This window comes from Hirsutella rhossiliensis (assembly GCF_020360975.1).
Source record: "Hirsutella rhossiliensis strain HR02 chromosome Unknown scaffold00004, whole genome shotgun sequence".
NCBI lineage: Eukaryota > Fungi > Ascomycota > Sordariomycetes > Hypocreales > Ophiocordycipitaceae > Hirsutella > Hirsutella rhossiliensis.
Window position 1 is genome coordinate 3,262,562 of NW_025408670.1, and position 19,956 is coordinate 3,282,517.

Below are 19,956 nucleotides of genomic sequence, written 5' to 3' on the forward strand. Positions count from 1 at the left end.
TTACGGGCGGTTAAGCGTCCGCTACTTCTTATCCGGGTAGCGGGTTAAAGGAGGCTCTACGAAGGAGGTCTACGTTAATCTTATTATAGACCCCTATTAGGAGACTATCGAGCTCTATAACTTACGGGCTAATAACCCTTTATACCGTAAACTTCGTATATAACTAGTTAAGCTTTTTCTTTAGCCGTGCCGACCTATAGTTACGGAGGTCTAGCTATACCTTATCTCCTACCGTAAACCTATCTACTAGGGCCCTAGTCTTATTAGCGTGCCGCTCTTAATCTTACGCCGCGGCGGCTATCGCGGATTAGTAATAATCTATAGTCTCCTATAGCTTTCGTATAAACGCGGAGGCGCGGCCCTCTAGTAACGAATTACTATACTACTCTACTACTATATCTACGGTAAAGGGAACTAGTAAGGGTAGTTCGAAGCTATACGTTGCAAAGAAAGGGGCTATCTTAATAGAGGTATATAGTCTACTATTTAACGTAAGTTAGGCTACGGGGAGCTAATAGTCCTAGTCTACTTAGTTACGGGCTACGACGGCCTATAGGTAAGCCTATACCTCTTAGTTAACCCTCTCGGGCCCTTTATCGGTCTATAAGTAATATACCGTGCTAAGTAGCTACGTAATCTAAAGTAGTTAGTATAGGTGCTACTAAAAGCGGCTAGTCTAATTCGATCCCCTATCGCTTATAATAGAGGCTAGCTAGCTATACGAGCGGGCCTAGTACTATAGGAAGCGCTCTACGTAGGACTCTATATCTATAGACGGCATCGGCTTTAATACTATAGACTTACTAAGTCGGTCCTTAATTACCTATATATAGCGGTTGCCGCCCTTTATAAGTAGGAGGTCCGTTATAAAGTCTATCTATATATACGTATAGAACCGGTTAGGTACTAGAAGCTACTTAAGTAGCCCCTTAAGCTACGCCCTTTAAATCTTAGTACGGCCGTAGATATCGTAGTTACGGAGGAAGCGGCGAACGTAGTACTATAGGAGGGGCTAGTAGAAATCCCTCGCGAGGCCTACTACTATGCCCTGCCTACCTAGGTGGCCTACGATACTAGAGTTATAGACGAGCTAGACTAGCTTCCCTCGGAGCTCGTTCCGTTCGTCTAGCTCCGGCGGTCTATCCTTCTCCCTAGCTTCTATAGTATACGGCGCGCCCGGCACTTATAGTCTCCCCCGCTAACGTAGGTGCCCCCGTAGGTCGATATAATAGTCGGCTACTTATACCTTTAGCTTTAGCTTTAGATCGAGGCGTCGAGCGCCGGACTTAATAGCGCGGCGTACGCTCTCGTAGGTGCGGTCTAGAGACGATATCCTATCCTATAAGCGCTAAAGGACCTTATCTTAGAACACCCGCGCCGCACGCGCCCCTAGGCCGGTCTATCCCTCCTCGCCGGGCCGAGGCGAAGGTATAGGGGAAGGCTTATCTATTAGCGCCGCGCCTTCCTCTACTAAGGAAGCTCCTATATAAGTCTATAGCGCTTCTTACGGGATAAGCTATAGATCCTAGGCCTCGATATCCGCTCCCGTCGGCTGGTCCTAATCCCTCCGGGAAAGCGTATCTAGGACTACGGAGTCCCGCCTTAGCCGGTACTTAATCGAGAAGTTAAAGCGTAAGAGATACTCCGCCTAGCGGGCTTACCGCTCCGAGAGGTGCTAGCGAGTTATAAAGTACTCGAGGTTCCTATAGTCTATAAGAACCTCGAAGCTCTTATAGCTCCGGAGCTCCGCTTACTATTGCTCGAGGTAGCTAATAATCGCTAGTATCTCCTTATCGTAAATAGCGTAATTCTACTCCGCTAGGGTTAGCTTATAGGAGTAGAACGCTACCGGTTACTTCCGCCCGTCTACCTCCTAGGAGAGCGTTCCTCTAAGTGCCTAGCTACTATAGTCCGCTTTAACTAACGTAGACCGGTCGAAGTCCTACTAGAGTAGTACCGGGGCTTAAGAGAATAGGTCCTTAAGCGTACGGAACGCTCCTTCCTATATAGGCCCCTAGCGAAAGGCGGTCCGCTTCCCGGTAATCTTATTTAAAGGTATTATAATACGGGAGAAGCCCTTAATAAATATCCTATAATAGTTCGCGAACCTAAGGAAGCTCCGTACGCCTATCTACGTAGTTAGGGTAGCCTAGTCCTAAATCGCCTAGATCTTTATAGGATCCGCCTATATACCTACGCCGGCGTAGATAATAAAGCCTAGGTACTTAACCCTCTTAACCCCGAATTCGCACTTATCCGGGTTAAGGTAGAGCCTATAAAGTTAGAGGCGCTCTAGGACCCTCCGTACTTTCTATATATAGTCCTCGTAGGAGCCGCTCGTATAGATAAGGATATTATCTATATATATAGAGGCGAACTCGTCAAGGAAGTCCCGAAGTACGTTATTAATATAACGCTAGAAGGTAGCAGGCGCTCTTAAGAGGCTAAAGGGCGTTATAAGCTACTTAAATAAGCCGTAGCGTATATAGAACGCCGTCTTCTACTTATTACCCTCCGAGATCTATACCTTATAGAACGCCTATTTTATATCTAGCTTTATAAACTACTTCGCCTTTAAAAGGTTACGGAGCGTATCTAAGATTAAGGGCAAGGGGTAGCGGTCCGGCCTCGTAATTACGTTTAGAGCCCTATAGTCGTAATAAAACCGTATCCCGCCCCTTAGTTTACGCACGAATAGGACTAGCGCTCCTACTTCGGAGCTACTTACTTAAATAAAACCCTTATCTAGGAGGTCCCTTAGCGTCTTCTTTAGCACTAGTAGTTCCGCGTATAATATACTATATAGCGGTCTAAACGGTATAGGCAGTTCCTGCCCCTTTTTATCGGTGCGGAGTACGATCTTATAGTCTACCCCCGGCTTATACGGGTTAAGCTTATCCGCTTCCTAGGACTCGAATAGCGGTAGGAGGTCGTAAAAGCGCTCCGGTATCTACTACTATAGCTTAGAGGGCGACTTTAGCTTCTTCGCCCGGAGGGCCTTATCGATGTCCGCTAGGCTAACTACGTAGACCGCTACGTTAGCCGCTGCCCGGCCTTCCTCCCGCTCTAACCGTCGCACGGTTCCTATAAAGATAGAGGCAAGGACTTCTTATACCGAGTATAAAGCTTATACGCCTAGTCCTACGCCTACGGAACCGTCGTTATAGCGGACCTACTATTATATAGGCCTAAACTATAGCTTCTTTTAGTATAGAACCGAGTATAACTCCATATATAATAACTAGGGTTTCCCGAGGATTAAGGGAAACTTTAGTTAGGGGATTATATAGGCTACGATAAGCTTACGGTAACCGTCGACCTCTATAGCTAGCCACGTAATACCCCTAATTACCGTACCCTCTATCGCGCCTAAGGCGCCCTTTACTCGCCTTAGGGCGATCTTTTCTACCGGCACTTATATCTCTTATATAAGCGCCTCGTTAACTACGGCGTAGCACTAATAGCCCTCGTCTATAAAGGCGGCGACGGGCAAAGAGTTATTAACTATAACCTATATTAAAGTAAGCTCCTCTTTTATATAGGCGGATAATTCCTCCTTCTCCTTTGCTAGTGCTAGTAATTAGGGCTCTAAAGCCTGTCTTTGCTCCGGAGCTACTCTTTTTCCTCTAGGCCTAAGGGAGCGGAGTCCTCTTCGTCGTCTAAGGCAAGGAGCGGTTCTATCTTCGCTACTCGAACTACTATAGGCCGCTTAGCTAAAAGGAAGGGGCATTTTAATATAAAGTATATAGACGCGCCGCAACGTAGGCAGCGGCCGTTAGCCTTCTTTTTCCCGATTTCCTCGCTCGTTACCTACTTTGCCCGCTGCTTAGAGAGCGGGATAGTATAGGGGATATTCGAAGATAACTTCCTACCGCGTTTAGCTCGGTCCGTACGGGTAGCCGATATTAGGGTATCTCCGTTAGTATCGATAGTCGGCTATTCCTCTTATAGAGGGGCGGTAATCCCGTTACCGCTATACGGCGTACGCTTACGAAGCTTCTAGAAACGCGGCGTCTACTCGTAGCCCTATGCTACCTTTATTAACCGGCTTACGTACTCGCCGTAGTTAGTAGGTATAATTATAGGGATAAGTAGCTCTAGTAAGGCCGGCGTAATCGAGTTCCGTAACTATATAAGCTTCGCGCTATCTTCCTATACCGTGGTTCCCGCTGCTCGTAAGAGCGTCTTTTCGAAGTCGGGGAGGAATTCGCTAAAGGTCTACCTGTCCCTCTACTTAAGGGTCCGTAGCCTATCCTACGCCTTCTCCCGCTCCTATACGTTGCCGAACGTATATATAAGGTATTAGAAGAAGTCTTATAGGTCGCGTCTACCTCTAGGGCCGCCCTTATCCTAGAATCCGGAGATCCGCCGTATCTAGGGCTCCGGCAGCGTATAGAGGAGCGAATACCACGCTATATTACGACAGCCGTTTAGGCCCTATTTCTCGTCTATTATAAACTTCGTCTATAGCCGGCTAAGGAAGAAGTAGAAGGACTTAGGCTTGCCGTCCTAAGTCGGCTAGGGAAGCGGCTTCCGTATCGGTAGTGCCGCCGCCGCAACCGGTGTTGCTAAGGTCGTAGGGGTTAACGCTGGTCTCGTAGACGGCTCCCTTAGTATAGCGAGAACCTCGTTCTTCTCGCTAGCCGTCGCGCTTCTAATCGCTTCTAGGATAGCTGCAATACTTCCTATCCGCCCGGGGGGTAGCGGGGTGCTCCCTTAGGGAAGCGGCACCCTTTCCGGGGAGACATCTATTAAATCTATTAGTTAATAGCTTATACTATCACGGAGTAGGCAGAGGCGTATGCGTAGGTGCTGTCCGTAGGATGATGTTAATAAGCTATGCAGAGCTCTTCTATGCGCGGCTAGCCCGCCCCTATACTTACGGGATCCGGCCCTCTGCACGTGACTATACGGCTTAGGCCGCGGCCTAAGCCTATCACCTATAATAGTTAAAGACTCTTATACCTATAGCTTTATACGTATAACGAACCTTAAAGAAACACGGTATACCGCTTCTAAATAAGTTAATCGTTAGTCTTAAGGGTATTCTATTAATTAATCGATCTAATAAGGCGTTTATATACTAATTTCGTTCGCTAGCTAGGGCTAGGATATATATTACCGATCGTAGAGCTCGATAAGAAGCTAATGCAATTTAACGGCGCGATCGGTGCTATTAACGGCATATATATCCCTACGTTCGTCCCTAGGGCTCGTTAGAAGAGATTCTAGTTAAGGAAGAATAATATCTTATAGAATATGTTCGCGGTAGTTACTTTCGACGGCCTCTTTAGCTATATTCTTGCCGGCGCTAAGGGCTCTATCTACGACTCGTCGTTATTACGGATTGCTCTTATAAAGAGCTTTACTTTACTAAGGGCCCGTTTTTTCCTTAGCGATGCTAGGTTCGGCTTAAGGCGTGGCGTAATCGTACCGTACGGCAATATACGATATTATCTTACCGACTAGGCCGAGGTAGGTAAGAGGCCAGAGAATCCTTACGAGATCTTTAACCTACGGCACGCTTAGCTTCGTATAACGGTTAAGTAGGTCTTTAGTCGCTATAAGCGGAAGTAGAAGATAATTCGGTATAGTGCGCCCGAATATAGCTTCGTTAATTAGGTTAAGCTTATATACGCAGTAATAGGGCTCTTTAACTTCGTCTAGATAGGTAGGAAAGACCACGAAGAGAGAGAGAGAGAGGAAGAAGCTTGCCTAACGAGTTAGGAGCTTAAGGCCCTTAATAAGGCACGCGCACGAGCTGATTCTATCGTTATAGGCCGTATAGGCAGTGAAATGCGTGAGCTTATCTCTGGCTGGCTATAGGAGATATACTAGACTATTCTAGCCCGGCGAGAGCGTAGAGATAATACGGATAAGAGCGATAAGAGCGATAATAGCGATAACGGCAATAAAGACGATAAAGACGATGAAAATAATGCCCTATATATGGCCTAGGGTGGTGTTGTAGATAAAGAAGGAATTAAAAGATAAGGGCAGCCGTATACGGCTGCCGCACCTATAGGCATAACTTATAGCCTTAACACTATAAAAATAACTACTTATTAAGATTATACGAATCTACTATAATTATCTCCTTAACCTACGCCCGCTTAGCCTCGCCCGTACTAAGGGAATTCTATACGAGGGGATTTATAGGATCTTGCTTTAACTAGGCTATAACTTTTAGCATTAACTATATACCTTCTATGGCGGCAAGCTATATATAGTCTTAGATAGCCTTTTCGAGATCCTCTACGCCCTATACCCTTATAGAGATCATATATTGCTTCGTTTAGCCTCCTTAGGCTATAAGGTTAGTAAGAAGACTAACGATTTCCTCTATTTACTACTATTGCCGCCCTTTCCTCTTCTTTAACTATCTTAGCCTTAGATTTAGCGATAAACCGCTTAGAGTTAACGAAAGCCTCGATCTTAGAGTAGTTGCCGATAGCGGAATAACCGAGCTATTAAAATAAGAGCCTCCTTCTTCGTTGCGGCGTTAAAAAGCTCGTGCCGATAGGCGTGCTAACGGACGTGGTGTTTCCTCACGAAAAGGATTATCAATATCATCACCAGCCGCTTCGTCGGGCGCCTAAGACCCCTCTTCCTCGTTAGTTAATTCCGATTGCCGTCGCTAATACTAACTGCTAGCATTAAGGAAGCCGGCATCGTCATCAACCTTAATAACTATATAGCCGGCCGGTAAGTCGTTCATAAAGATCTTAACCCACGAGTTAAAGGTAATAACCTCGTTAATTAAGAGGCCTTGCTTAATAACCCAACCCGCGAGATTAGGGAATTTCGCCTTCAATATATCCTCGTTGGCCTTGCTTATCGTGATCCTCCCACTCTTAGGGTCATAAACAGTGCCTAATAGATCCTCTGCCTCTCGGAATACCCGCCAAAACTAAAGCAGGTTGCGATACTTATTATCAAGCATCTTAAAGCTCTAGCGGCGGCGAGGAAATTCGATCTTAAGCTTCGGCACGAATGACTCAAACACTGGCTTCACAAAGGCCGCCTTCGAGCTATTAAGGAGCCCATCGTAGCGGGCTTCAAGTAGCAACTCGAGGAACCTCAAGGTCTATTGCTTGGTCCATCGCTGGCTAGGCTAACGGGCCTCAATAGGTTAACTAGCCTTAACGGGCTAACTTTCTAACGAAGAAGGCATCGCGATAGCTTCATCTAATACAACAAATGCGGTCACGATCGTTATATACTACGAAAAACACGCGGCGGGGACCTAGGCGGTGAGGAATGCAGCCGACAAGGATGTAAGATAGTACTTGGGAAATCTCGCGCTAACTTTGTGTGGAGCAAGTCTCTTACCCCGTCCGCCTTATTTTTTTTAAGGCGTTGTGGATCAGGGCCTTAATCAAGGTTGACACTCTTGTATACAAGGAAAACTCCCGTGCATTCTTGTAAACCTTGGTAAGGTAGGTCAACAGTTCCTTGGCCGACCGTCCGCCAAGCGTTATAGCAGCCCTTGCGCATGGTACATTATCATTGTGTTAATGCTGAATGAAGTCAGCATCCTGGCGCATATGACTGGCAACGTACAGCCGCCCGGCCCAGCTTCGACTTCTTTTCCCACAGAAGTGGCAATTTTCTTAATATTGCGCCCCACAAGATGGTCATGCTAAGAGGCAATTCAGCGGCGGGTTGACGTTGACTCTAAAATCCTCCAGCACCGCGATTCTCCCTCGTTGTTACTTGGTGGACTCCTGTCCTCCCTTCCACCTTGGACGCATCAGAGAGGCAGTCACGAGATGACCAACCAGGTAACTCACTATTTAATGAGCAAGATGATGATTCTATCCCATTCGACATTTTGGACTCCAGTCTGCTTGAGGCCTCACGCACGACCCTTGTGCCTCTGGTATCCCCGCCGGCATAACGTATGTTGCCCCTCTCCCCCACCCGCGCTTAGCATAGCCTCGAATAAGATGAGGGTAGCATGGAATTTGGCCCCTATCAGCTGTCACGACTCGTACGTGTGGAGGACCAAGGTTATTTAACAGGTAAATACGAAGACTTCAAGCACACACTGTACATGCCGCGCTCCTTGCTGTGGAGCTCACTGTACAAACCGCACTGTAGGGTATATGCCCAAGACTCATCCCACTTGTTATCCGGCGAATGCCAATTCTGGGCAAGCCAGGGACATGGCTCGGGTAGAGCTTGGCGTCGGCTCTCGACGCAGTTATTTATACAGGACTCCGTCGCCTGTTCTGAAGGAAGAAGAAGCACGCCCATCGCCCCCTACCTACACCCTTCTATCCCCATCCATACCTAATAATTCGTCGTTGCCCTAGGTCCCTTAGGCCGTTACACTCGTTTCGTCTCTCGCTCTCTCCCGCATATTAAAAACCGCCATAATGGTCTCCAAACTGTCCATCGTTGTTGGCATCGCCGCCACGTTGCAGAGCGCTGTTGCACAGGAGCCCATCAAAGGGCCTCTCGACAATTATCCGGCCGACAATATCGCGACCCTGGCCCCCTTTCCTGGATACCAGGATGACCACTGCGCGCCTGCAGGCCCCAACATCCGTTGGAACGCTACTTACTTCCCCTGCCGCTACACCATGGAAATGGACCGCGACTGTGCCAAGCCGGTGGATGCGAACGCCCCCTTGGCAGATAAGCAGGCCAAGTGGGAGGAGCAGCGCAAGTGCCTGTGCGTCGAGCACCCCGACTACTTCGACGCTGCTGGTAGGGGCTGTGTTGGCTGCAAGAAGGCCTATCAACTCGAGACCGAAGGAAACTACAACCAGTATATCGGTCGTTTCAAGGCGCTCAAGGGCGAGGCTTACTGCGAGGCCAAGGTCCTGACAGGTGACTATGCCAAGCACTACGCCGACCTCGATTCCCAGTACCCGGCAACTTACGAAAACATGCCTACGCCGTTGCCCCCGAAATCCATCCCCGTTGAGGCGTACTGGGACCGTGACAATAAGAACAAGGAGTTTGCGCGGCCCGATGCCAAGGCCAAGGCCAGCACCACTGAAACGGGCGTCGCCAACCTGCCGCCCGTCATCATGAACAGATTCGGCTACGTCGAGTCGTCGCCGGCCACCAACAGCTCCAAGTTTACCAAGACCAAGCAAACCGCCGTTGGTGCCGCCATCATCGTCAACAGGCAGATCATCGCCAATGCCGAAGGGTGGAAAGTCGTCAACGAACCCCAGCAGCCAATTGTTTACAGGTTCAACGACGACTTCCCTATCACGGAGTTCCGCTCACCCGAGATCCTCGTTGACTTTTCTCCCTGCTCCTGCGCCAAGTCCGTCGTTCCCGCGGGCAGCCAGCCGGTCATTAACGAGAAGAGCATCCAGGTCTTTACTGAATTTGTCAAGACAGTCGGATTCACCGTTTCTGAGCAGCCGCAGCAGCAGTGCCAGGGCTGCACAGTTTATGTGGAGCTGAAGACGCATTCCGACTCTGCCCTGAGCTCTGGCAGCACCACCCCCGTCACCGTTGAGAACAAGGCGCAATTGACGGTCGAGGGGAACGCCCAAGTCAAGGACATTTCTTGCTAGATCCGGAATCTCCCTTGCAAACCTCCTGCCTGCGGGCAACCCCGTGTTAAAGCCCAGCCGTCCGGGCGTATTTCCTTCCTGTATAATAATTGATTAACCACATTACAAGAGACGGGAGCCTGAACGTCTAAATTTCGGCTTCTTTTGTCCTTTATATGTAACGGCTCAGTAAATGTAAAGTAGTTAATTATGTTAAAGGCCGGGAACGCTCCCACGAGCTTTCGCGGCGATCCAAAACCGTCGCAACTACGGTACTATTTCATTGATAATAGGGTGGATGCTAACGGCTCTGGAAAAGTACAATGGAAGTCGGCGTCCTGTCCACTTCCTGTCTGCACAAAGATTTAAATGGATGTCATGCCGTGTGTCTGCGGGAAGCAAATACTGCCGTTCAAAATCAGTCAGGCCGTGCGCCCTACACCACAAGCGTCTGGTAATGTACCGTCCTTGTGCCATCATGACCGTCTTCAAGTCGTCCATGGAACAGCCAGCCAGAAGTCATGTCGACATCCTCAGTCCGGCGCTATCCACTCCTGAGGTACATGACCCATCCGTCCAGAAATGAAAAGGGAATTGAGTGGTATCGGAAAAGATATGAAGTGGGTGAAATGCGGACGTTTGAAGCCGACGGTCGAATATCTGGTTATTGCGGTGTCCAGCACCAGCTTATGGAGCTGGGTAAGGAACGAGTATACTGTATAACGAGCGCGAAATAAATGGGCGTGGCACTGATAATTAACCCCATTACCATTCGCTATACGGATAGAGAAGCGCGGTTTCATGTGTCAGTTGAATCGATGCCTGAGGATCCAAAATTTGGCAACCCCTTGCCTTGCTCAACAAGGCTCCCTGGCCTCCGTTCCTGCTGGGAGGTCTCGTGAACAAGGCGCTGAAAATCACAAAAGGCATTGTGACATCCATCTCGCTTCCTGTCACGTTGAAATACTGCAGCATCTCGAGGCCTCGATTGAGTCTACCTTCATGGTTTGTCCGGTCGGTGCCTCCTTCAATACTTTCATGCCAATGCTGACCATTGTTTAGAAAGTCGAGTCGTTCGATGCATGCACGGGACGGACCGCGAATGCTGAGCCTGGGTAGCACCGGGTGCACGTTCAGGTTGACCGACTATGTCGTCGTCAAGAAGGTCCGCCCGGGCCGAGAAGCCAACATGGCTCAAGAACAGCATGTTTTTGCCATACTTGAGAGCCATCCTCCCTCGCCGTACATTATTCGACGATTCTACCGTACCGAGGAGATGATATTCTTGGAGTATGTCTCGAATGGGGATCTCGCATCCCTCCTGAGGGATCAACAGCTGAGAGACGACCTGTCGTCGGGTCACAGGGATTGTGAAAGGACAACCTCTGGAGTGCTGCTTTATGTGAATGAAGCAGCTTGGGGCTGCTGCCGCTTGGCTGGAAATGCTCGGGCTAGCCCACTGCGATATTCGTCCTGGAAACATGCTCCTATGTGACTCCGGGCGAGTGAAGCTTGCAGACTTTGACCGTACAATCAGGATAAGGGACGATATGTTGTCCGGAGCAGAGCAATTTGCAAGACTACTCGGCGACGAAGGCGGTCTGGACTGTGGGACCTATGGAAAGGCCGGCTGCCGGTCCGAACAGTTCGCCATTGGGTCAGTGTTCTATTCATTGACTCGTGGTTATGACCCGCTTGAGGACGAATGGTGGGGTCCCGATCATGGCCCAATTCGAATGCAGAAGCTGCAGAAGATGGAATTCCCGCCTGTAGGCCGCTTGGGATACGATGGGATTATACATAACTGCTGGCATGATCGATACCAGTCCATCGCAGATCTCTCGGCGGACATTGCAGCTTTGGACCAAACTGCCTGGGAAGCCACTTGCGAAGATGATTTTCTCTGGATCAAGGCAAGGATACAGGAATGCGAGACAACGGCTCGGAGCGGTATCCTGGAAAAACTCATCACCAGGTAGTGGTGCTATTCTCGAGATACATGACTCCTGCTCTCTTGCCTGAAGCAGCATGGCTTCACTGGATACCTTCTGGCGCCATCATCGAGAGATGCCATGTCCTTGGTCTAAGACGATCGAACTCATCTACCGGCCGCATTTCTGACAAATCCCTTGCTCGCTATGCAGTTGTCGCAAGGATCATGTTCCACCGTAGACCCAAGATACTCTGTCCGCTTGACAGTGCCACAATTGCCGCAGTTGTCTGGCCATGGAATGGTCATACCAGGCTCTTCGATGACATGCTGGCAAAGCTTCGTCTTTCGAGGGATCAAGACCTTGCACATTTTGTAACTGGACTTCTCAGCTTGACCGGATACCCAAGGGCTTGCGAAACACTTAATGGTCTGGGACTCTGTATAGAGCTGGAAAACAGTTGGCCGTTGTGTAGAGGTAGTGAATGTATTTGCCGTCGAGCATTGGCTCTTTAAGTACTCGACAGACAGCCAACCGTGCAGAATCTGAAGCCGCCGTGTAGCCGCGCGAAGAACGTCACGGTGCAGTGCGGGGGAATATTTTGCGCCTATAAAGCCTTGCTCAAGGCCACCGGCTATGGGAGACTTTAAGCCGAGGCTCTTTGTATTCATTGCTGGTTCTTGAGGTTGTTTCCCATCACACGCGGTAGCAGAGCCGCAAGTGTAGCTTGACTCCCCAGTCCGAAAAAAGTGCATCGAGATATCGAAGAGAAGCATCCGACGAATCCCGGACTCTTATCTTTCACCTGAATTCTATATCATAGCTGGTTCCATACCGGATGAGCAATCCAGCCACTCTCGTCAGCGGAATAGACTCCATCCTAGAATTAGACAGGCCCCTGACCAGCCTGGTAAACGTACCCCAAAATTCGAAACCCCGGCGCAGGGATATTGCTCGACTTAAAAGTCCTCTTGCGGTTCACAGCTTGACTTTGTCGAGTCCTGCTGAAGTGTCCTTTGGCAGGTGTGATGCAGCTAGCTATATGCCGTTTTATTTGTATCACAAAACACTACTAACCAGGGTAAAGATACTTTTCTGTCCCAGCTATAGTTATGTCCGCCTTGATTTTTGAAGCATTATGGATCGGGCCCTGAAAACGGATCTTTCTGGGAAGGGGGTCACATGGGGACACGAGGCCCCACCGCCGTATTCCAGAATGCTGCCTATTTGGGAACTCACGATAGCTTCATTTTTCTTTCTCCATAGCGCGAGACCAGCACACCCTTTCACCCATGCCTTTGTATGAAATACTGTCTATAGTTACCATGGCAGTGGCAGTAAACCCTCCTTCTCTTCACCTAGCTATAGATATAAATCACAAAGATCGTAGACCAAGCCCTTCCACGCCGCCTGCACCTCACTCCTTAGCCCACCGCCAGAGACTCATTTATGTCTACGGAGTCCGGCTCGAAGGATGGCAGACTGAAGGAGTGCGGACAGGCCGGGGGGCTGGCTGGGAAGAGCAGCGAGCAGACTGGGTGTTACATTCAAGGAGGCTGATGGAGTCCATACTGGTACGCTTACACAACAGTACAATACACAGGAGAACGGTCTGAGGGGACGTGACATCACAAGAACTGAGATGGTGTGGCAACCCAAACTGCAAGGCACCTGATCCCGAATTTCTTGCCTGTTTTGACAGACTTCGTCCACACCAATGCTCTCCGGCTCAAACCCGGGTGTGGAGGTGGTGGGTAACAGGAAGAGAAAATAGCACTATGTTATTAAGTGAGAGGTTTCGATATACGTGGTATCAAGTGAGAGCTTAGAAGTCCGCAGTCGTCTTCTCCGTCGTGGCGTGCCGGAAGCTTAAGAACTCGCGTTCAAGATGTAAACGGGGCTAATACTACGAGCGTGACCTTTCATGCTACACAGTGGACGGTAGAATTATGAGACGCTAATCAGCGTGCAGCTATTAAACACCAGCCGGTGCACAGCCAAGGTTCCATCCCCCTGGTTCGACCAGTACGCATGTACAAGTAAATACGTACAGAGTACAGTACACGCGGTAATCCGTCTCCACCCCTGGCACAGGCGTCATCCTCTCGAGCCTGGACCCCTAAGTTGCCAAGTACTTGCACCCCGTACCTGCTGCACTCATTCTTGACCTGTCAACTCCCTCTCGTTCACTCTCCCCCCCCCCCAACATTCCCATCTTCCGTCGCCCTTGCTCATCTCTGTCCACGCTTTTGCGGAATCGATTTTTTGCCACAGTCGCCTCTCGCTTCCCCCTCCCCCAATCCCGGATCACTCTGTCCTTTCTCCCATCTGCAGCGCAGACAGACCTCCCATGGCCTGAACGTGTCATGGCGACGATTGCCCGCCCTCAGCACCGGGTCTCGTCCACCGCACCCTCGTCTTCCCTCGCCAATAAGCGCCGCCCCGCCTCGGCCGCCGCCCGCTCTCCGTCGTCGCTCTCCGACCCCGACTCCAACATCCCCCCCGCCGTCTCGGCCTCGTCGACGCCCACGCCCACGACATCGTCCTCGGCCACTCCTCCGCCCTCCGTCTACCCGTCCTTCCTCCAGCCCCGCGTCGCCGTCGTCCTCAAGGTGCCCCAGCCCTGGCACCCTTGGCTCTTCGCCCTTCGTCTCTGCTCCATCCTTCCCGCCCTCTGGTGGGGCCTGCCGTCGGCCCTCCAGCTCCTCCTGCGCCTGCTTCCCGGCACCGGCCGTGTCCTTGTCGTCCGCTCAGGCTGGAACGAGTCGCCGTCGCCCCTGTGCGATGCAAGCAACCACCACGACCCCCGCCATGCCGACGGCGCCGTCCCTTATGCCTTGACCGAGGGCGCCCTCGCTACCATCTGGGTAAATACATGCATATGCCGTACCCGGCACGCTTCCCCATGGCCTCCTGCCGTGACGCTCGGAGTTCCCGTGCTCTTCGCTAATCATGGCTGCTGCTGTCCAGTGCTTTGCTTGCGGTTATCTATCCTTCTTCTTCACCGACTGTCTGATGTCGAGGTGGTACGTGCTGGTGGCCGAGGACAAACAGCTCCTGGTAGCATGACCCGACCACTGACACGAAACTCCTCAGGCTCATCAACTACACCCCGCAAGCCACCATGGTCCGACTACTCACAATCAACGCCGTCAACGCCTACGTCACCCTGACCGTCCTCTCCCTCACCGGCGGCTTCGACGACCCTCGCCTTCTGCTTCCGGGGTGGATCGGCATAGCAACCGTACGTCAGGTCGCCCCGTCCCCTACCCCTCTTCTCTTTTTCGGCATCGTCCAATGTCTCGCTCTGGCGTATACACGTGGCCGTCTGCTCTCGCGGTGGAAAACAAGGAGAGCAAGCCCTGCTGATCTGCCGCTGCAGACCCTGACCGTCTGCTACCACATCACGCACCAAAAGATCAACATCCGCAAGGAGACGGTCACGTCCATCAACGTCTTCTCCATTGCCAGCTACATCACCATGGTGATACTGCTCGTTCACATGCACTCGTATCTGGCCGATTATCCCACCATGCCCATCGTCGCCCGAGGCCGTCACCTGTGGAACGAGACCGCCGTCCTCCTGGCGCACATCAAGAGCGTCATTGAGCGTGCCGAGCTGTGACACTGCGTCCTCGTGCAAGGGCGGGCTGGTGGCGAAGCGACATCTTGTTTGAGGTGCCTTGCTCGGGTTGTGTATGGAGCCGTTTTTAGGTCTTGGGCGTACAGAGCCGGCGTCGGGGGTAAACTGGGACTGGGCTAGCGTTGCATCACGGCGTTCAAGGGCATTTACGGCAGAATATCATGGTTGGGGAGCGTGGCAGCCTTGCGCACTTGCTTTATTGATCTAGGCTACGGCTGGACTTGTCCAAGGAGTAAACGAAAGACCGACAAGCCGTCATGCTATCTTGGCCCGTAGCCCTCCTTGTGGGGGGTGTGGGGTATGTGACGCGCATCACTGCGTCTTGTTGGGCGGCAGCGGAGGGCTGGCCAAACCCCCCACACGATCTCCCATCTAACTGAACAAAAAAAAAGGTCTCGCGGTGGACGCACGGCCGTCGTCCCTCAACGATCGGGGCTGGAAAGAGCCCTGGTTGATCGGCATATCTGGCGAGAGGCGCAACACGCTGGGAGCGTTTTCGTCCCGACCGTTCTCGGCATCAGCTTGCAACGGGTAGCAGGCAGCCGCGGGCAGGGCGACGGCGCATCGCGAGCTTTAGAAACCGTGGACCTTGATGGTCTTAACGTCTAGCTCGAGGCCCTCCTTGTCGGTGAGGAAATCCTGGACATCTTTGCGCTGATCTCCCTGGAGCTGGATCACCTCGCCCATTTCGGTGTCGGTGACAATGGTTCCATTGCAGGCTATTGGGCAGGCAGTTAGCGAGGAGAGCTCGTGGCAGGAGATACGAGAGAGGACGCACCAAACTTCTTCTTGATGACCTTGAGGATCTTCTTCTGGTCGAATTTCTTGGGCAGACCCTGGACGGTAGTTAAGGTTTTGCGTCCATTACGCTCTGTTTTGACAAGTCAGCCGGGTTCGGAGCACGTCTTGCCGTGGTCTAGCTCCCACGAGGGAGGCTACAGGCGGGCGCGGCGAGGCCGATATCATATGCGACGGAAACTTACGTTGAATGCGTATATGGATATAATTTTGCGCCTGCTTGGTTTCTCCAGTGTCTTCGTCGGCATCGGCGAAGGGGTCTTGAAGGTAGAACAAGTCAGCATGTGTCCAGTTCCGGTGACAAGGGCGGATTGTTGGTACTGGGCAAGGTTCGCGTCTTGGCGGGGCCGGCGCTGACAACAGCACGCGAGGGAGCCGAGTGACCACAACAGACGGGGTGAAAGGGGTGCCAAGGGAGGAGAGAAGCAGAGCAGACGTACCGCTGACTTTGAGATTTTCGATGGACATAAACTCGGAGGTAGCCGGGTGACTTTGGGAAATGGGTTTTGTAGGGGGAGCGATGGTTCGCAGCGGAAGGCTGGGCAAAAAAGGCGCCTCGCTGATTGTGTGGCTTTGTGGTTTTCGGTGCGCGACGAGTCGAGCGGGAGATGGAAGATGGAAAGAGGGAGAGAGGCGACTTATGAAGGGCGTGCGACGCAAGCTCGGGTGAGAGGTGGGTGGTTTGCGACAACGAAGGCCAAAGTTTGCTTGGTGATGTAAAGCTGGTGAGGAAGAGGACGGTGAGGGGAAGAAAACGGATGCAGTTAATAAGGAGAACGAGGGGCAAGGCGCAGGCAAGCCCCACGCCCCTTTGGTCGGGAAGGGCGAAAAGGCGCTGCTGCCTGATAAGTTAGGCGTAAACGGCGGTTCTTCTGGAGACCTCGGGTTGTACCAGTACTTGGCAGGTACCGTGCAAGCTGTGTTGGCCCTTGCTGGGGATGCAGGGCGGCCACTGTAGTAGCTCCGGGCGGAAGCGAAGCCCGGGTACCTGCGCGTACCTCGCGACGGAGCATGTGCATCGCCGCCAAGCTTATCTCATTTCAGTTCGTCAGCTTTTCCTCTCCCTCTCTTTGCGCGCTGGGAGCGGACAGGAGGGAAAAAGTTGGTGGAGGTGTCTGCCCTCGCCAAAACGTCCAACGAGCTAGGTCTCGGCCCCTCGCATTACGCACGTGCGGTGGTTTGCGCGCACTTTGCGGGACAAGCGCATCGGTTCTCTGGAGCCCATCGACAGCTGGGCAAGGTCCAAAGCACGTGAGGTGACGCAGGGCGGCCGAGGTACATGCCAGTACTTGCTGCAGGATCAAGCCGTTCCCTTGATCGGCGCTGCACGCGGATACAAAGTGCTCGACGACACGAACAACCACGTCGGCCGCGTCCCCCATCGTCTCTGCCGCCAGTCCATCATCCATTCATCCATTCATCCATTCATCCATTCATCCATTCATCCATTCATCGCTGTGTCCCGCACCGAGAGGAGAGCCCTGCCGTGGATTGCGTCACGTGTCAGTCCGTCTATGGCGAGGAAGCAGGCAGGCACTGCAGCAGCGTGAGGAAGAGGGCCGATTTGCCGCCGTTGATGAGCAGGGGGAGACTCTGATTCATCCCCGTCAAGACATGCCACGATTCTTCTTGTATGCGTACGCGTTCGTTCCCTCACTGCTTGAGAATCACCCATGTACCTGTACCCCGTCCACGTCGTTGACAGTGGAGACGAAAGCTGGCCCGCATTTCCAAATTTGTGGACCATGGACGGCCAAACTCGCGATAAACCTCCAACTGTTCGACGTCGTACGGGACTGCAAGGCGTGTACGCTGGAACCTCTTTCGGTACGCATAGCCTGCTCCCTCTGCATCGCGTGGTTGCTGATGCTCTCCTTCCGACGACAGGCCCCTCACTCGGTCAAGCTGCCCGCGGTGGGCGAGAGACGGAGAGGGTCTGGTGAGAGCACTAGAGAGTAGAGACGCACAATGCTCTTTGAGCCCGAGGAGCTGCCCGAGGCATCGCCGCCCTGCTTCGACGACATCACCCTCGATGGCCACGACACCCGCTGGGTGCCCCAGTGTCGCCATGCCTGCACCTTTGCGCCGCATCTCTTTGTCGAAAAGATGATGAACCTCATCCGCAACCCAAACCTCAACTCGAGCTGGCTCTTTCGCGCAGACATTCTCTTCGACGACGACGACGCCGACGACGTCAACCCTCCTCCTTCGCTGTTCCCGCCGCGCGAAATCAAGGATATGCCGCGCCAGAGGACGCTGGTCCGCAAGCTAATCCCCCGCAGCGAGCGCAGAGACCGGCCCCTCGATCAGACGTGCACCTTCCACCGCTCCGTCCCCTCCACCCCGTCGTCATCCTCCTCGTCGCTCGTCATCTACCTGCCTCACGCCTCCTCCGCCGCCGACCTCCCCTTCTACCACCCCAAGGTCCGCGGCATCGCCCACCTCCACGAGTGGGATCCCGTCGCGCAAACGGGCTTCGTCTCGGTCCACTTCCTCCCCTTCCAGCAACCCATACACGACGTTGAGTGTCCCAAGCTGCGCCGCACTGCCTACCACCTCCTGCAGATCCTCCACAAGCACGGCCAGAGCTCAGCCGCCGGCTACGTCAAGAGGGTCCACCACGATGTCATTGTCCCCCAGGCGCGCTTCCAGGACCGTTACGCGTCGCTCAAGGCAAAGTACGCACGTCGGCTGGTCGATGGTTGGGCCGAGTCGACGGATCCTGTAAAGCATGTGTTTGAGGACCTCGGCATTGCGGCGTTTTTGATGGAGCTCTGGGCCGACATGTACGGAACACATGGTCGCTTCCCGGGATTCGTTGACATTGGCTGCGGCAACGGCTTGCTTGTCTACATCCTCCGTCAAGAGGGCTACTCTGGCTGGGGCTTTGATGCGAGAGCTCGCAAGTCTTGGGCCCAGTACCTGACCGACGACCCCGACACCGCCCCCGAGAGTCGCTCCCTGCAACAGCGCCTCCTCCTGCCCAAGGTAGTTTCCGACAGCACCAGTACGAGCACAGGCGCAGAACCAGACGACGCCATCGACCCACAGGCTATCCACGACGGCGTCTTCCCCCCCGGCACCTTCATCATCTCCAACCACGGCGACGAGCTCACGCCCTGGGCCCCGATCCTCGGCGCCCTCTCGCAAAGCCCCTTCATCACCATCCCCTGCTGCAGCCACAACCTCGCCGGCGCCAAGTTCCGCGCCCCGCGGCCCCGCGACAAGGAAAAGCCCAAGTCGACGTACGCCTCCCTCGTCGACTGGGTCTCCCGCATCGCAGAGGACTGCGGCTGGGAGGTAGAGACGGAGATGCTGCGCATACCGAGCACGCGCAACACCTGTCTCCTCGGCCGCCGGCGGGTTGCCGGCGTTGCTCACGAGATTGACTTTGACGCCCTGCTGCTCAAGTATGGCGGCGTCGAGGGCTACGCTGACAATGTGGCCAAGCTGCTCAAGTCTGGGCCCAGGAGCCACTGACGGGCAAGCTCATGTGCAACGTGGGAGCAAAGGATACATGGCTAGAGATGGGCATTGTGAACCACCATGAGGAGACTTTTGTATAGAGGTTCGCTCCCACCAGGAACACGAAGAGAGACAGGTGGGAAGCATCTGCCACACGATACCACGCAGCTAGAGATCAATCAAGCCAAAGCTTCACCAAAACAGGCCTTAAAGAACCATCCGTTATTCCTACATGTTTGTGTGTGCGAATTATTTCCACACTCGGTAGTCTGTCTCTGGCAGGACGATGCCAAAACTCCAAATTATGCAGTCAATCCTCTCAGCCATCCTCGACAGCAGCACCAAGTTCTCCCCATCCGCCGCCTCCGCTCGTTACTCGCCCCATCTCCAGTCTCGCAACATGCATTCAAGTCCAACTCGCTTCAGACATTCGACAACCCAGCTTACTTCTCCGACGACGGTGACAGGACACGGAAAATAAGTGAAAAGAAAGCCCCAAATCCTCCGCTGCGCGCCTCGGGGCCGCGACTCGTCGTGGCGCGCAGTCGACATGGGAGATGCCAATCGCAAGCAGAAACTAACCGTACAGAAATCACTA

The 19,956-nt window shown here is 52.6% G+C and overlaps 5 protein-coding genes across 5 annotated transcripts; 4 read left to right on the plus strand and 1 right to left on the minus strand.

The window, feature by feature from the left end:
- Positions 1-8,381: 8,381 nt before the first annotated feature.
- Positions 8,382-9,542, plus strand: HRG_04596 (uncharacterized protein; the record flags this gene model as incomplete). Its single annotated transcript, XM_044863067.1, has 1 exon — positions 8,382-9,542. One exon carries the CDS (start codon positions 8,382-8,384, stop codon positions 9,540-9,542), a length of 1,161 nt encoding a protein of 386 aa, XP_044721681.1.
- A 457-nt stretch (positions 9,543-9,999) lies between these two features.
- HRG_04597 (uncharacterized protein) lies at positions 10,000-11,500 on the plus strand (the record flags this gene model as incomplete). The annotated part of the gene is made up of 3 exons (XM_044863068.1): positions 10,000-10,080; positions 10,588-10,879; positions 10,977-11,500. The coding sequence occupies 3 exons, from the start codon at positions 10,000-10,002 to the stop codon at positions 11,498-11,500; spliced, it is 897 nt and encodes a 298-aa protein (XP_044721682.1).
- A 2,318-nt stretch (positions 11,501-13,818) lies between these two features.
- On the plus strand, positions 13,819-15,077 carry HRG_04598 (N-glycosylation protein; the record flags this gene model as incomplete). Its single annotated transcript, XM_044863069.1, has 4 exons — positions 13,819-14,319; positions 14,423-14,478; positions 14,549-14,696; positions 14,835-15,077. The coding sequence occupies 4 exons, from the start codon at positions 13,819-13,821 to the stop codon at positions 15,075-15,077; spliced, it is 948 nt and encodes a 315-aa protein (XP_044721683.1).
- A 591-nt stretch (positions 15,078-15,668) lies between these two features.
- Positions 15,669-16,361, minus strand: HRG_04599 (translation initiation factor SUI1 domain-containing protein; the record flags this gene model as incomplete). The annotated part of the gene is made up of 4 exons (XM_044863070.1): positions 15,669-15,814; positions 15,874-15,966; positions 16,079-16,153; positions 16,334-16,361. The coding sequence occupies 4 exons, from the start codon at positions 16,359-16,361 to the stop codon at positions 15,669-15,671; spliced, it is 342 nt and encodes a 113-aa protein (XP_044721684.1).
- A 1,500-nt stretch (positions 16,362-17,861) lies between these two features.
- Positions 17,862-19,373, plus strand: HRG_04600 (putative adoMet-dependent methyltransferase domain-containing protein; the record flags this gene model as incomplete). The annotated part of the gene is made up of 1 exon (XM_044863071.1): positions 17,862-19,373. One exon carries the CDS (start codon positions 17,862-17,864, stop codon positions 19,371-19,373), a length of 1,512 nt encoding a protein of 503 aa, XP_044721685.1.
- Between the last annotated feature and the right edge of the window lie 583 nt (positions 19,374-19,956).